Source organism: Lepidochelys olivacea, assembly GCF_965140295.1.
Source record: "Lepidochelys olivacea isolate rLepOli2 genome assembly, chromosome: 8".
NCBI lineage: Eukaryota > Metazoa > Chordata > Testudines > Cheloniidae > Lepidochelys > Lepidochelys olivacea.
The window spans coordinates 89,877,119-89,892,844 of record NC_140418.1 but is presented as its reverse complement, the minus strand read 5'-3'; the positions used below and the strand labels follow the sequence as shown (position 1 = coordinate 89,892,844).

The following is a 15,726-nucleotide window of genomic DNA, read 5'->3' as shown; positions in this document are numbered from 1 at the left end:
AAGAAATGGTCTGTGCCTGCCAATGGGAGGGCTGGTAATCCATGGGACGTAATGGTCTGATAGAACATGTTCCACACTGTGAACAAGCTTGAGAACCTCTCCTATAGCATATCTAGCATAAGTCTCCTGCAGCATCATTGCAACATACAGTTTAGGAATCCATCATGAGGATTTCCCCCTTTTACCAAACTAAAAACCTGGATTAAAGTTCAAGTGATGCTTTCATTAAAATGCTTCTTCATTTTTGCCCTTGCCTTGTGTTTTAGTCCCCCATAAATGAAACCTGAGACAAATCAGTTTAGGCACCACATCTAGATCCAGGAACAGCTTCTGTTCTCATCCAGGCTCTTACACTGTCCTGTTCCGTAGGCTCAGTTTCCCTATCAGTAAAGTGGAAATATTTCCATACAATACAGAGTAATTGGGACTTCCATTTTAAATTTGGCTGAACACGTGTGTTTTGCTATTGCTGCCTTTTTTCCATGGGAGGCTAATAAACGGCTTATATGTAAAAACGTAAAGAACCGGAAGCTAACATAAATTCTTTTGCTCGCTTAGATCAGAAATCTGACAAAAGCAGTTCTCACCCCACCTCTGAGGATCGGGCAGCACTAGTGCATGAGGAGAGTGAACAATCGGATGATGAACTCTTATCCCTTTCCAGTCAGCACAGCAATGCTAGCAGTGACAAAACCCATGGGACTCCAAAACACAGCAAAAAGCAACAAGAGACTCCAGCACCACTTCCACCTGAGGATGTTGACCTTCTGGGTCTAGATGGTAGCCCTATGAGCAAGAATTTCCCCACTCAGTCCACTGCTCTCCCCTCTAACTCAGACTTGTTGAGTGATCTGTTTGGGGTCAGTGGTTCCAGGGCCCCCAGTCAAGGTGGACAGGCAGCTGCTGAGGATGTCTTTCACGTAGGTGGGCCTGGATCTGCACACTCCACCCCCCGACGCTCTGCAGCTTCAGCATCCCCATCTCCGTCCCCAAGAGTAGGAGAAGGTAACGCTTCTTAGCCTAGTCCCTGACTTGGTACAAATGTGTGATGATGTGGCTGTAGAAGAGCCTTTCTGAGCTATTGGACTTGTAGTAGAGATGATGGACGAGTGAGGCTCTACACGGGGAGGGATTTGGAGTATCTGTGAGGCCTTGCAAGGAGACCAAGGCATTTTGCACTACACAGAGCATCACCCTCTAAGGAATCTCAAATACTGAATTTTCAGTGGTCCCTGATAATGTGTGCATACTTCTTGGGTGAAGGGACCTGTCCATTACACTCATGTCCATGTGAATTAGTTATTAGTGACATTTAGTATTTTATTTCTGTAAGTTTATAGTTTGTGATGGGGGACTATTTAAAATGATACTGTGTAACAAAGGTAGAAGGAGAATGTTTTAGAATTCATAAATCTTACAGTGACCCAGTGTCCCTCTAAATGAAATTATAGATTCCAAGCTGTGAAAACAAGCAGATATGTCTCATAATTCTCCAATTAGAGAGACGCTGTGGGGGCTGGTAGGGGTATGCTCTAACCTACCAGCTGTTGGATTTTTGCTAGAGATGGGTCTGTATAGCAAAGTCTGGATCTCCACTTTCTCATAGCTCAGAGGGGTGAGGAACTGTGGTTGTGGTCCATCTCCAGTTTATGGAAACAATGCACATGTCTGTCCCTCTGCTATTTCTGCCTTCTCTCTTTCAGCCAGCAAATACTGAAACCTTAAAAATTCTCTCTCTCTCTCTCTCCTCCCTGCCTGCTGAAAAGTACAAGGCAGACTGTTTAGATGATACTGACATTGAGTGTCGAAGTTTGCCCATAGGCTGAGTGTCAGAGATAAGGGGCGGGGCCCAGACTCCTTGGCGGGGGAAAGGAGGAATGAAGAGGATCTATGAAGGAAATGCTGAAGGCAAGAGTCTCAAAGGCCCAGATTATGGAAAGTCTCTAAGAAATGGTTAATCAACTATGCCACAGGCAGCTGCAAGCTCACAGAGAATGGAAACTCCTGGTCAAACTTGATTGCAAGCTTTGGAGGAGCTATTCCAGATCACTGGGCACAATACTTTCATTGCAGCTTTTTCCTATTGTGGGTGGGCTTTTTGTTTTGAGAGAGCTGTAAAGCTGAATTTCTTCCCTTTTTACTCTCTCAAAAAAACCCCCACATTATTCAGAACCAGTTAAAGAAATATATGGTAAAGGCTGTGACAGTTTCTCTTTAACCCACAACTATCCGTCTTAGTTTCAAAAAACCTGTTTTGGGGCAGCATACGTACATCAGTGCCTATGCTGAACTGCCTATGCTGAACTTCCTGATCATATATATACCTTCTGCAATCATTTTAACAGTGTTAATGCTGTGGTGTTTAAAATCCGTTCGTAGTGCACTAGATCAACGCGGTCTCAGACTTGAGTAGAGTTCACTGTAGTAACACCCACTAAATGTGAGGTTTTCACAGCTAGTTCCTGAAGATCCCAAAGCTAACTAGAATAAGGGAATCTAGTGTCCTATTGTTAGAGGGAATCTTTTATTTACTAGTGCACAGACACCAGATGTGTCTACAAAACAGATTGCAACGGTCGCAATTTTCAATCTAAACCATGACGAGAATACAAATCTTTGAGGTGCAGGGATGGAAGGACGCTGACAGAGATTTGGAGAAGGAAGAAGTGAGTGAAGGCTAAGGTACCCAGGTTCCCTGTGTGAGCAGTGTGCTCATCCTGAGTATCTTGCTTCTGATATATGATTGTGGTTTATAAGCCTCAAAGCTGATTTGTGAGAGCACCCTCTTAAGAGGGTAGGGTGTGGCAATGGTCAGGAGCAGCCCTAGACATTTTGTCAGTCACGGAAGAAAAGTCATTTGGCACCCCCAACAGCTGAGCAATAACAATAAAACACCCATCCAGCCAATCAGAGCAGAACAGAGGAAAATAAAAAGCACAGCAGTTAGGCACTCCCTTGGGAGTTGGTGCCCAGGCCAATGACCTCGCTTGCCCATCCCTAGCTCTGCCAGTAGGGTCAGGAAAGGATCTCCAGGCAGAATGGAATCATATGTTAAGGGGCAGGAAGGGAGTGGTCAAAGGGAGTGGGCAGAATGAGGAGGACAGATGAGTGAGGTACAAGAGAGCTAGGTTGTGTAGGACCTCGAAAGCAAGTATGAGAACAGTAAGCCAGTATTCAATCGTTCAGTAACATGAACAATGCTGCTACCACATAAGTAACTTCACTTCATACAGTGTTCAGTGCTCACAATTGTCTTCTGTAACACAACATGTTACAATAATGTTTCAAGTGGTCAGATCAGATTGCTCCCCTCTCTTCTTAAACTTTGCTCCTTGTTGTTGGCAGCTTCTCCAAATTAAAATGCTATGGGATAAGCATGTACTCAAAACGGAATTTATGGAAGAGCTGAACTCAGAACCATGTCACAGATGTGGAGATGGTTCATATATACAGGAAGGGCACCAGTGCTTCTCTAAAGCTATTTCTACAAGAGCCTTTTGGAAACTCCATAATCTTGATGACATCCTCTGGGTGTCTTCAAAGCTTTTAGAGAACTTCCAACACTCCCCATTTTATTTCTCAAATAGTTTCAGGAAGGGGAACAGGCTGGACAGACTCCAACACCTGAAGTTTTTGGGCTAGTCACTCATTTCTCCACACAGTTTGCAAGTCAGAATTTAAAATACCTTCCTATAGCATCCCACTTCAGCTGAATTTAGGAGCAGTTATCCTCCTTGGATAAGACAGATGGGATGTGCATCTGTGTTGCCATGGATATATCTAACAGAACCTAGAGTTGTAGCACTTGGTTGGAATACTTTTATACATTCAGTGCAAATCCAAGTTATCAGTCTGTCTCCCCTGGTTGCATCCTACCTCCTATTAGTGTCTGTGGGAGTTACAAATGATGCCTAATTGTTTTGAGGAGAAGAGATCTAATCCAGACTAATTAGAAAGGGAAAGCATAGTATGAAATGCAAAAATTAACCTCAAATGCATTTTTACAGCAACTGCCTTTGATCCATTTGGAACTAGCCCAAAGCAATCTGGTCCAGATCTACTGGGATCTTTTCTTGGTTCATCAAATGCCACTGGTGATCCTTTCCTTCAAGCAACAAGAAGTCCTTCACCTACAGTGCACAGTGACCCTTTTCACGTGGGTAAGAAACTCAATGCCTCATCTATGGTATTTAAAACAGGTGTTTGTATAAGTAATGGTGAGGGAACAAGCCATTAATAAGCACAAACATACTTATCTCTGAAATAATGACCAGAGCACAGCTGCTCAACGGAGGGAGAAGAAAGGGCTTTCAGTCCCTAGATTTGCAGCTTATTTCTAATTTGAATCCTGTTACACTCCCAATTTGTATTTAATTTATTGAGCCATTTGTGCACATGAAGAAATCAGACTGCTAAACAGCGATGCCTGCATGTGTATTCATGTGGTTATGAGGTCTGATATGAACCAAATTACCATTAATTGCACTAAATAGGGCACAGCACACGAAGTCTGGTAGAGAACTCCAGTCTCTTCGTGTTTAGTCAGGCATCATACTGGATCTAGATTTCTGATGGTTCTTCCCATCAGCCTTATTTTAAACTTGTTTGTTTAGTTGTTTCATTTTATCTTTGAGTCTCCATCAGACTGATGCTAAGCTTTGTGTGTTTAAAAAAGAAAAGGCAAGGAGATTTTCTGCAGACAGCAATCTCTCCTCCTCCTGCTGCTCAATCTCAATATCTTCTCTCTATGCCCATTTATTGGTGCAAGTACCACCAAATAGTCTCTCATTCGAAGTGAACTAGAGATCACGTTGTTGAGATACTGAGAACTTTTGATCTTGTAGCCTTCTCTGGCTTAAACAAATTCAGCCCCAAATTAATTCTCATGTCTGATCATCTAAAACACCTTTCTCGGGTGGGATATTCTCATTGGAAAGTTAGTATTACAAAAGAGGAGATTCTTTTCTCACTGGCACTGTTGTATTTTAGCTCTGTCATAACATGGAAGGGAGGAGGATACTGGACATATCAACTTTGTTAATTGGCTGTATCAATGAAATCTAAATCAGAGCCGGCTGTATCAATGAAAGCAGTTAAATAGTATCTTGGCTATTTTATGGTACTAAATTACAGTGCTAGTGTCGAGAATTAATGAGGGAACTTGGCAGAAGGTGGTTGTGCAGTCCAATAATGTTTGAAAACCTGACTACTTGTTTCTCTCCACTGCATTAAAGAAACCCAGTTTGGTTTATCTGGGTATTTTTATACCACTTCATTAGAATGAAACAACTTGCTGTCCCCTCTGAAATACAGTTACACCTTTGCTTTCCTTTAATGTTTCTGTGGCTGCTGATCTTTCCTGAGAGGGTGGAAATTTCTGTGAGGGTTACCCAGTTCTCCAGCCCCCACCCCCTTTCCAACACAAACATCCATACGTGCAATCAGTGCTGAAGAGAATCCATGCACTATCCTAGTGGTGGGAATGGGGACATATGTAATCTGGAGCACCATTTCTGTATTATTCAGAAAGTGCAAACTTATAATGTTGACTAGGTTCAGCTCTTGATAAGCAACTATTCTGGCTGGCTGTTTATGTCCAAAGCAAGTCACCACATCATGATCTTGAGGCTTATTTATATTGAGGCATATTTTTCATTTGACTTTCATTTTGCATTTTCCCTTTGTGCTGCTATGTCTATATTTAGGGGGTTCTTACTTTCACAAGACAGCCCTGTCGCTCAAGAGTAGTACAAAAAACTCAGCAAAAGATAGAAGGGTCTGTAGATTTGCAGCATTCAGCTGAGTTCAGCAATTTCTGGAATTTTTTTTAATTTAAAGCACTCAAGTGTAAGGGATTATAAGTAAGTTATAGGTATCCTGGTGGTGCTCACCCAAAAGGCATTCCAAAGTACTTCAAAAAGAACAGGAGTACTTGTGGCACCTTCAAGACTAATAAATTTATTAGAGCATAAGCTTTCGTGGGCTACAGCCCACTTCCTTGGATGCATAGAATGGAACATATAGTAAGAAGATGTATACATACTGAGAAGGTGGAAGTTGCCATACAAACTGTAAGAGGCTAATTAAGATGAAAAGAGTCAGCGTTACTAGGGTAGAGGGAAATAGTAGTAGGTTTCAGGGCAGATAACATACATGGAAGAATGAGGCCTTGCTTCATTTTAAAGCACTGAATTAAAGTATGATCCTGATCTACCTTGGGTTAGAACTATTTTCTTTACCTTTAGGGCTTGGCTACACTTGTGAGTTAGAGCGCATTAAAGCAGCCCCGGGCGCCCTAGCTCACTACCTGTCCACACTGGCAAGGCATGTAGAGCGCTCTGACTCCATGGCTAGAGCGCTCCTGGTACTCCACCTCAGCGAGAAGATTCATGCTTGTTGTGCCTTGGCTGAAACACCCGGGCGTCTGTGTGAATGAGGGGTTGCATTGCTGCGCTCTGATCAGCCTCTGGAACCATCCCATAATCCCCTTAAGTCAAGTAGCCACTCTTGTCCTCGTTTTTAAATCACCGCAGGAATGTGGATATGCCCTTTGAAAGCTCCATTTCTGGCAGCTGGCTGCTTATCTGCTCTGAGACAAAGCAACCATTAGGGTATGACTACGAAATTAGGTCAAATTTATAGAAGTCGGTTTTTTAGAAATCGGTTTTATATATTCAAGTGTGTGTCCCCACAGAAAATGCTCTAAGTGCATTAACTGGGTGGAGTGCTTCCACAGTACTGAGGCTAGAGTCAACTTCCGGAGCATTGCACTGTGGGTAGCTATCCCACAGTTCCCGCAGTCTCCGCTGCCCACTGGAATTCTGGGTTGAGATCCCAATGCCTGATGGGGCTAAAACATTGTCGCGGGTGGTTCTGGGTACATATCGTCAGGCCCCCATTCCCTCCCTCCCTCCATGAAAGCAAGGGCAGACAATCATTTTGTGCCTTTTTTCCTGAGTTACCTGTGCAGACGCCATACCACAGCAAGCATGGAGCCCGCTCAGGTAACCGTCACCATATGTCTCCTGGGTGCTGGCAAACACGGTACTGCATGGCTACACAGTAGCAGCAACCCATTGCCTTGTGGCAGCAGACGGTGCAATAGGACTGGTAGCTGTCATTGTCATGTCCGAGGTGCTCCTGGTTGCCTGTGTGAGGTCAATCAGGAGCGCCTGGGCAGACATGGGCGCAGGGACTAAATTTGGAGTGACTTGATCAAGTCATTCTCTTTAGTCCTGCAGTCAGTCCTATTGAACCATCTTATGGTGAGCAGGCAGGCGATATGGATTGCTAGCAGTCCTATTGCATCATCTTCTGCCGGGCAGGCAAGAGATGAGGATGGCTAGCAGTCATATTGTACCATCTTCTGCCGAGCAGCCCTGAGATGTGGATGCACCATTTCTTATTGGAACCCTCCATGAAGTCCTGCCTGAAATACCCCTTTGTTGATTTTAGCTCCCTGAAGCCAACCCTGTAAGCCGTGTCGTCAGTCGCCCCTCCCTGCGTCAGAGCAATGGCAAACAATCGTGCATCTGAGTTGAGAGTGCTGTCCAGAGCAGTCACAATGGAGCACTCTGGGATAGCTCCCGGAGGCCAATACCATCGAATTGTGTCCACAGTACCCCAAATTCGACCCGGCAAGGCCGATTTAAGCGCTAATCCACTTGTCAGGGGTGGAATAAGGAAATCGATTTTAAGAGCCCTTTAAGTCGAAATAAATGGCTTCATCGTGTGGACGGGTGCAGGTTTACATCGATGTAACGCTGCTAAATTCAACCTAAAGTCCTAGTGTAGATCAGGGCTTAGTGTGGAATGGGGTGTGTGTGTGTGTGTGTGTGTGTGTGTGAGAGAGAGGTGAGGGTAGGGGGAGTCTGCTGTATCTGAACTTACAAGACAACATGCTGACATGCTCTCAGCTCCCCCCCCCACACACTCTACACTCCCTGTCACACTCCACCTCACCCCCGCCCCCATGTGTGAAAAGCACATTGCAGCCACTTGCATGCTGGGATAGCTACCACAATGCACTGTGGCCGATGCAAGAGCTGCTAATGTGGCCACGCCAGTGCACTTGTAGCTGTCAGTGTGGACAGATTGCAGCGCTTTCCCTACTGCGCTCTACGAAGGCTGGTTTAACTCCAAGCACTCTACATCTGCAAGTGTAGCGGTGCCCTAAGACAGGTCACGTTTTTAACAGACACACTCTCTCTTCTAAAACATGGGATTCCACAAACATTTCAAAACTTGAATTCTTCTGCTGCTGGAACTTGCCAAGACGAAGGCATCTGTTGAACGTGCTAGATACTTTGTGTTCTGACCTTCCACCACTACAGTAGTTCTGTGCTCTGGTCACTACTTAAATTCTTTCAGGTAAATTAATGTGTGGTAATAGGCATCTCAAACTGGCACAACCTTTAATTTTTGATCAAATTGAGTGCAAGCCAACTAACTTTGTTGCCTAAAGGTAAAACAGCGTAAAATCATCCCCATTTGATAGCTACAGTTATATACTTAAAAATCCTAATGAGTGGTGACCACATTGATTTTATGCATTGCCTTTAACCAAATCCAAGAAGTTTGTATTGGACTGTACAGCTTGTACAACTGAGTCACTTGAAACAGACATTAAATCTGTGTGCCGTACTTTACAAAACATAATGGGGGTGGGGTCAAAGAGAAACCTTAGTCACGATAGCTGTGACTTAATACATGACTCTTCCATCATTACCAAATCCTAGACAACCACAGAGTACCACTATGCAATTTCATTCTGCACTATATGTTTCTTTAACTTTTTTTGTTTTTCCTCTGAGGCTGGGTTAGGGTTTTCTTTGTTTTGGTTTGGTTTTTTGGGTTTTTTTTGGGGGGGGAGGGTAATACCTTAATAAATAACAATCGTTTTGTTTAGCTTCTAGTACACCAACGGTTGCCATACAACCAGATGTTTCAGCTGGCTGGGAGTGGTCCAACAAATCAGGTTTGTATGGTACCACTTTCTATCCCTTTTTAAAGGTGAATTTTTAATAGGGAAAATATTACCACTAGCTGAAGAGAGCTGGTTTAATCTTCCATTACCTAAAAACTGTACTCATTTATGTTGTATTACAACGATTTATATTTATTCCATTGATGGAACACACAACTAAGATTCTCCCCTGAACTTAAGGGATCTAGTGCATCCTCCTTCAAAGTTATGCAAATGAAATTGCTGTCCTTTGAAGATGACAAGATTGTAGGTTACTGTAGTAACAGTGAACACTGAAGTAGTGCAAACCATTTTTCATGAAGAATTTCACATCCCTGTTCAAAAAAATAAAAGTCTAAATGAGGTTGTGTGGCCATCTTCTAACTTCCAAATTTTACTTCTCACAATCTGTGAAAGCTGGCTGGTTGGTGGGGTGTGTTTTTTGTTTTTTTAAAACATCCATGAACAAGACTTCCAAACCCTGCATGCTACAATGTAAAAATTGATATGAAGATGTGAAGGATTTAGCTTGAAAATTGAACCATTTGATTGAAAATAGTCCTCATTTTGAGCAAAAAACCTGCAAAATGTATCTGGTATCTCATGAAATGCAAACTTCTCAGCTGCTGAGGTCTTCAAATACATTGTGGAGTCCTAACTGTGTCTAATGGGTAGCCACTACATAAAATTAATTCAAGGCTTTTAAAGTGTTTCACTTCCCTCCGCCCCCACTATATTTGATTGCGAAATACCATGGCTGCTGTAGAAGCAATCTGAGAATACCAAGCCTAATATTTTCTTGCATAGTTGGTGTTGAATGGTGTGTGTGAGAGAGATTGAAGAGTAAATAGTTCATTATCTAAGTATAAAATGTCAGCTCAACAAACACGGCACCTCAATGTTCTACAAGAGCAGGCTTGAATTAAACATTAAGATGATATACTAGTATGACTCCTAATGGTAAGTTTGAGCAGACCTGATGTTAAAGATCAGCTTTACAAACTCTTTTTCTCTCTATAGGTGGCCTTGGTATGGGAAGCAAGTCAGCTGCTACAAGTCCCACAGGATCTCTCCATAGCACTCCCACGCACCAGTCCAAACCACAAACTCTGGATCCATTTGCTGATTTAGGAGCTCTTGGTGCAAATTTAGCAGGTTGTTTTTTAATAACAAATCAAATTTATATGGTTGGCCCATTTAGAAGAGATGCTAATGTGGAAGTGTTGAGTTAAAATGGGCAGCTTGGGGTTTGAGGCAGCATATTTCTGGGGGGAGGGAGGCTTGGAGCAGTTTACTACACTTGAATCTCAGAGATGGTTTTGGAAAACAGCTGCTTCAAAGAAGGGAGGGGTGGACTAGATTCTTTATGCCTCTTCAAAGCTGGACTTCTTCTGAGCTTACATCTATAGGAGCTTGTTGAAAGACTTGGCTGGGACCTCACCACTGTTAGGCAGCATGGGTTTGTAAGGTATAACATGAAGTCAATGACTTGCCAATGGCAAGTTTCAACTTGCGAGGGGCTGCTGCCTTGATTTTTATCCTTAGCTTAAATCTGATGTCAACAAACGTGATAAAACAACAAACGGGGCTTGGCTCAACCAATGTTTTGGACCACCCAAAATTTCAGGGGTTCCTGGGAATGACTCTCCACCTGCCTTTTGAGTGGGGTTTATTTCTTCTGTCTGGGCTTTGATCTTCCTCTCTAGGCTATGCCTTTTTTCTGTCCTTGCTGCTCTGCCCTGACTCACTGCTCCATCAACACTTTCCCTAAAGATGGGGCCTGGAAGCCCAAGGATCCTGTCTTAATTTGTGTCTCCCTGCAAATGACGCTTCACTTTCTGACTCCTAGATAAAATGCTTTCAGCTTAGGTTGGCCTTCAAAATGATCAGAGGCCACCAAACTCTACTATTGGAAAGATTTTTGATCACATTGGTTTTTAAGACCCTCTCATGTGTTCAATATCTCCGACTTTCTCCCGCTTGCACTTTACTAAACGCAGACATTTTTTTTTCTTTTGCCAGCTCTTCCTGCCCTCTGCTTCTTACATTGGGCAAACTAACATGCCTTTGGCTGCCATTTTTTTTTATTCATCTGTGTCAATGTCAGCATGGTTCTGAAATTAGGTTTCCCAGTTCCCTCTGCTGGCTTGCCACTTGCTCTGCCAGAACAAAACAAACAAGTGCCATGCATTATGTAAGAGAGCAGTTGTTGGTCTTGCTTCAGTGAATCTGTGTAGTGACATGATGGATTCTAAAAACAAGCAAGAGCTTGGACTCCATAGGATATGGCCCAAACTTTAAGTGTTCAGCATAGTTCACGTTTTTAGATCACATGAACTTGATCAAACTTACATTAAATGTATCTGAATTCAGCTTGATACTTTAAGCTCTGAAAGCTGATATCTATATTTTTTTTGTTACATCACTATTTTATTTTGGCCATTTTGGCGCCTTATGCCCCTCAGGAAGCAGTGTGTGTCTAAACATACAATCTCATGGTAAATGTTGCTTGCCATTGTAACCACCACAAGAAATTGTTTGGTTCCTGACTGTCCACCATGTATAGTACATAAGGAGCTCCTGTGCTTATTGTTAGTTTATATTACAATAGCCGCTAGAGGTTACAGTCCAGGTCCGGGTCCTTTTCTGCTAGGTGCTGTACAGACTTAGTAAAGAACACTCACTCCCTGCTCCAGAGAGCTTACAAACTGAATATAGGCAAGACCAAAGGAAACTAGTGAAGTGACTTGCTCCCGATCACACAACAGGTCAATAGCTGAGTCAGGACACTGGGTTCTGTTCCCAGCTCTAAGACCAGTGTCCTGTCTATTGGAACATGCTGCTAACATTTTCTCTTCTCCTCTCCTCTTCCTATATTGCAGGGGGGTCTTCATTTGCCAGTAAACCAACCACACCGACGGGAATAAGTGGAGGATTCCCTCCTATGGGCTCTCCACAGAAACCATCTCCCCAGCCAATGGGAGGTAGTGGTTGGCAGCAAGGTTCCGGATACTCCTGGCAACAATCACAGTCCAAATCCCAGCAAAACCTAGCACATGCCTCTCCACAGAACAGGCCTAACTACAACGTGAGCTTTTCAGCAATGCCTGGTGGGCAAAACGATCGTGGAAAAGGACCAGCCAATGCTGGTAAGATTTATTTATTCTCTTTCTCCCTCCCACCCCTCCCCCCAATGACTTCCAAAATGTTTGCTGCTATTTAATGTAGGTTATTGCAAAAAGAGACAAACAATTTATGGCCGGAGTAAATACAACCAAGCTGATCATTGTATGATCTCCAAGGGCAATTACATTTTGTACTTGGGCAGGGAGAGATGGAGGGGAATGATGATTCTGAAGTTTGGTGGTATTCCGGAAATTCTGCATTCCTAACACTTCTGCAGCCATATGGGAATGGGTGACTGGATGAATCACTTGATGATTACCTGTTCAGTTCATTCCCTCTGGGGCATCTGGCATTGGCCACTGTTGGAAGACAGGATACTGGGCTGGCTGGTCCTTGGGTCTGACCCAGTATGGCTGCGCTTATGTTCCAAAAGTGGCTGTAGATTTTTGTGTGTGTCTGAGTGTCCAGCTAGACCTGTCTGATTGCAGAACATACGTGTTTCCCTTCAACTGGAGCCTAGTGCTTGGAATGCCTGAATCTGAAGCCCAAGTGTATTAAGTTGGGTACATGCAACTAGTTGCCATTTCTGAAAATGCCTTTTACTCTAGGGGGTGGGGTTCCTACATCATGAGGTGAGAGTTTACATACAGACTTGAAGTATTAAGAGGTTATGTGCTTTGTGATCAGAATATTGCTTTGGTGGGCAGCTTGAGGAAGATGTTGTTTAATCGTACTGCCTATTTACAAGAGTAGACTCTAACTTAAGCTTTCTGATTTTTATTAAGACTCAAAACCAAAGGTGTCTGCTGATTTTGAAGACCTATTATGTGGTCAAGGCTTTAATGCCCACAAAGACAAAAAGGGACCTAAAACAATAGCTGAAATGAGAAAAGAAGAAATGGCTAAGGAGATGGACCCTGAAAAGTTAAAAGTAAGCTGCATTCTTGTTGTAGTGTGATAACCGTACCCACATTTGAAAAGACTTTCCTTCCAGCAAGCTGAAGACTGAAATCCCACTCAGTTTCTTCCTTATAATTAGTAAAACTAGTCACTTTTAACTCTCCACAAGCTCAGTTTTTAAGAACAAACTCCTGTGCAAGAAACTACTAATGTCTTTGTTTATGGTATTCCTGTATTCACTTAACACTCACTCCATTCTAGTATGCATTCATCTACTGCATGCTTGATGTCCAAGATCTACTAAAATTTACTATGTCACACTGAATTCCTCAGCTAGGCATCAAACTTTCATAGTAGAGCCACATTTAAATACAAACGATCACTAACTCCCCTGCTTTCCACTCACAATCCTTAACTACTTATGTGAGATCTGTCCTCTCGGCCAGCACACTGGGGATTGAGCTAGATACCCCAAGAGCTGAAAGCTTGAATTGCTACAGTTTGAACTAAAGAGGCACCACTTTTAGCTGTGTCTGTAACCAACTTGCGTCCTGTGCAGATTGGGCTCCGAGAGAGCCGTGTAACACACACCAGTGAGTTACATGTGCATGGAAAAGAAATGCTTGGAAAGCATATAATGCATTTTTAGCCATCTTAATACAACTTAGCAGCTAGAAATGAAGAGCTCGCACTAGGTGACTAGTCAGCTCTCTGGAGACCACCAGCAAATGTTCCGGTTCCTGACATACCACAATTTGGGGAAGGTTGTCTTTGGACAATCCCAATTCTCAAATCCAAGATCACAAAACAAATTTTTTTTGCTATTTAGAGTAAAGAGCACTTTGTTTTAAAATGTTAGTCCAGAATAGAGCTGAGCAAATTGTGGATTTTTTTTGGTTGGTTGGGTTTTGTGTGGTTTTGTACCAGAGAAAAAAGAGAAGCTTTATAATGTGGCATGCTGGAAAATTCTTATTGTAACTTCACAAGTAGCCTTTCAAAGGTAAGATTTTCTTTTTCCCCTTCTTTCCCCCCCCCCCACCTTCCCTGCTCCCCCATCTCAATACATCTATAGAGAGGGGGTGAAGGAACTTGACAGTGTTCAGGTCTTCAGTAAATCCTTACATCTTCTCTGGATTTGAGAACATTCCTCTGGGAATGTTCCTGCAGCTCTGGAGTTCTAGCTTATGGTTTAGATCAGTCTCTGTGGTAAACTGAGTTTTCTTTCTCGGTGACATCGCCATGGCTGGTGGTCTGCCATAGGACTTAAGTTAGCCGTACTTGCTAAAGTCAGGGCTGCATTTAGTTCTCTGTATTTGTTGATCCCATATGCTCTAGCATTCTCCTGTTTTCTCTGCTGAAATTCTTTCTTTTGAAGCAGACTTATTGATAGAATTGCCAGATTATGTCATGGGTGAGCCATTCCAAGTGGGAAACCATGTAGCTATTGAGGTAGAATGGGGAGGGAGGAGGAATAGCTCAATCCAAAACCAAGTAAACTTCATCAGCAAAATACAATTCGTGTTAAATTTGACAGTGGTAGGCTTGGGGATCAGTGTGGATGTGCAGATAAGAGGTGCAAAATGTTCTAAACCTACAAAATGAACAGTAATACCAGCTTGATTACAACTAGTTGTAATCTTCAGACTAATTGGATGTCAAGTATTTGGGTAGCCATGTTAGTCAATATCCACAAAAACAACAAGGAGTCCAGTGGCACCTTAAAGACTAACAGATTTATTTGGGCAAAAGCTTTCGTGGGTAAAAATCCACTTCAGATGCATGGCTCCCAACTCCTTAAACGGATGCTTCAAAAATTGGAAAAGCAGGACTCTCCTATAGTTTCCTCAAACTTTTAAGGTTTTGCTGCCTAGATAAACGCTACCTGCTTCTAAAGCCGCCTTCCACCCGTGCTTTGCTATAAAAAGACAGTCAAGCCCTGTAAGAGGTGCTTTTAAAAAAGAAAAAAGCTTTCCCTACTTTGAGACTCTCTGATATCATGCCCTTCAACCTGTCCTAAAATCTGGCCCTGAGTGTCGGGGGGAGTGATCCTTGGAAACCCTTGCCATCCAAATGGCAAAGTGTGGATTTGACACACTTCGCATCGGTAATGGATGCTTTCTTGTTGAGAATTCTCTCTTATCTCCAGATCCTAGAATGGATTGAAGGGAAGGAAAGAAACATAAGAGCACTGCTGTCAACGATGCACACAGTGTTATGGGCCGGAGAGACTAAATGGAAACCCATTGGCATGGCAGATCTTGTAACTCCAGAACAAGTGAAGAAGGTCTATCGGAGAGCAGTGCTTGTTGTTCATCCTGACAAAGTAAGTCTGTCTGTCCTTTTCTTTTCTTTTCTTTTTTTTTTTTTAAGAATTAATCTCATGAATAAGGCACAACTAGTGCAAATGAAAGGTGAGCTAGAAAGCATGAGATGTGATTGCACCAACTCGTTAAATGGTTGAATAGGGAAACTGAATAAAAAAAATTGCTAACTGTGTTCTCAAGACCAGCCCCTTAAATGAGCCCCAGGCAGTTCAAATTAGGTACAAACTTCCCCCAGATACAAGGATGTTCAGATTCAGGGTTTTGGGTCATCCTCATATTTTAGTTTTTAAGCCAAATTATCCATGAACTGCTACCTGTGACAGGGTCAGGCCAGATGGCTACAAGAGAGTGGTCGAAGGTAGATACATTAGTTCCAGGTTAAGATAACAGGGACTATTCCAGAACACTCAG

General features: G+C 42.9%; 1 protein-coding gene across 2 annotated transcripts in view; it reads left to right on the top strand.

The window, feature by feature from the left end:
* Nucleotides 1–15,726, top strand: part of DNAJC6 (DnaJ heat shock protein family (Hsp40) member C6) — a 90,675-nt gene that overhangs the window by 71,388 nt on the left and 3,561 nt on the right. For both annotated transcript variants that reach the window (XM_084636719.1, XM_084636718.1), the window contains exons 12-18: nt 559–1,005; nt 4,008–4,160; nt 8,909–8,977; nt 9,986–10,120; nt 11,848–12,114; nt 12,877–13,022; nt 15,138–15,314. In XM_084636719.1, the coding sequence (XP_084492845.1) occupies nt 559–1,005; nt 4,008–4,160; nt 8,909–8,977; nt 9,986–10,120; nt 11,848–12,114; nt 12,877–13,022; nt 15,138–15,314 (1,394 nt within the window). The remainder of the gene's footprint in view (nt 1–558; nt 1,006–4,007; nt 4,161–8,908; nt 8,978–9,985; nt 10,121–11,847; nt 12,115–12,876; nt 13,023–15,137; nt 15,315–15,726) is intronic.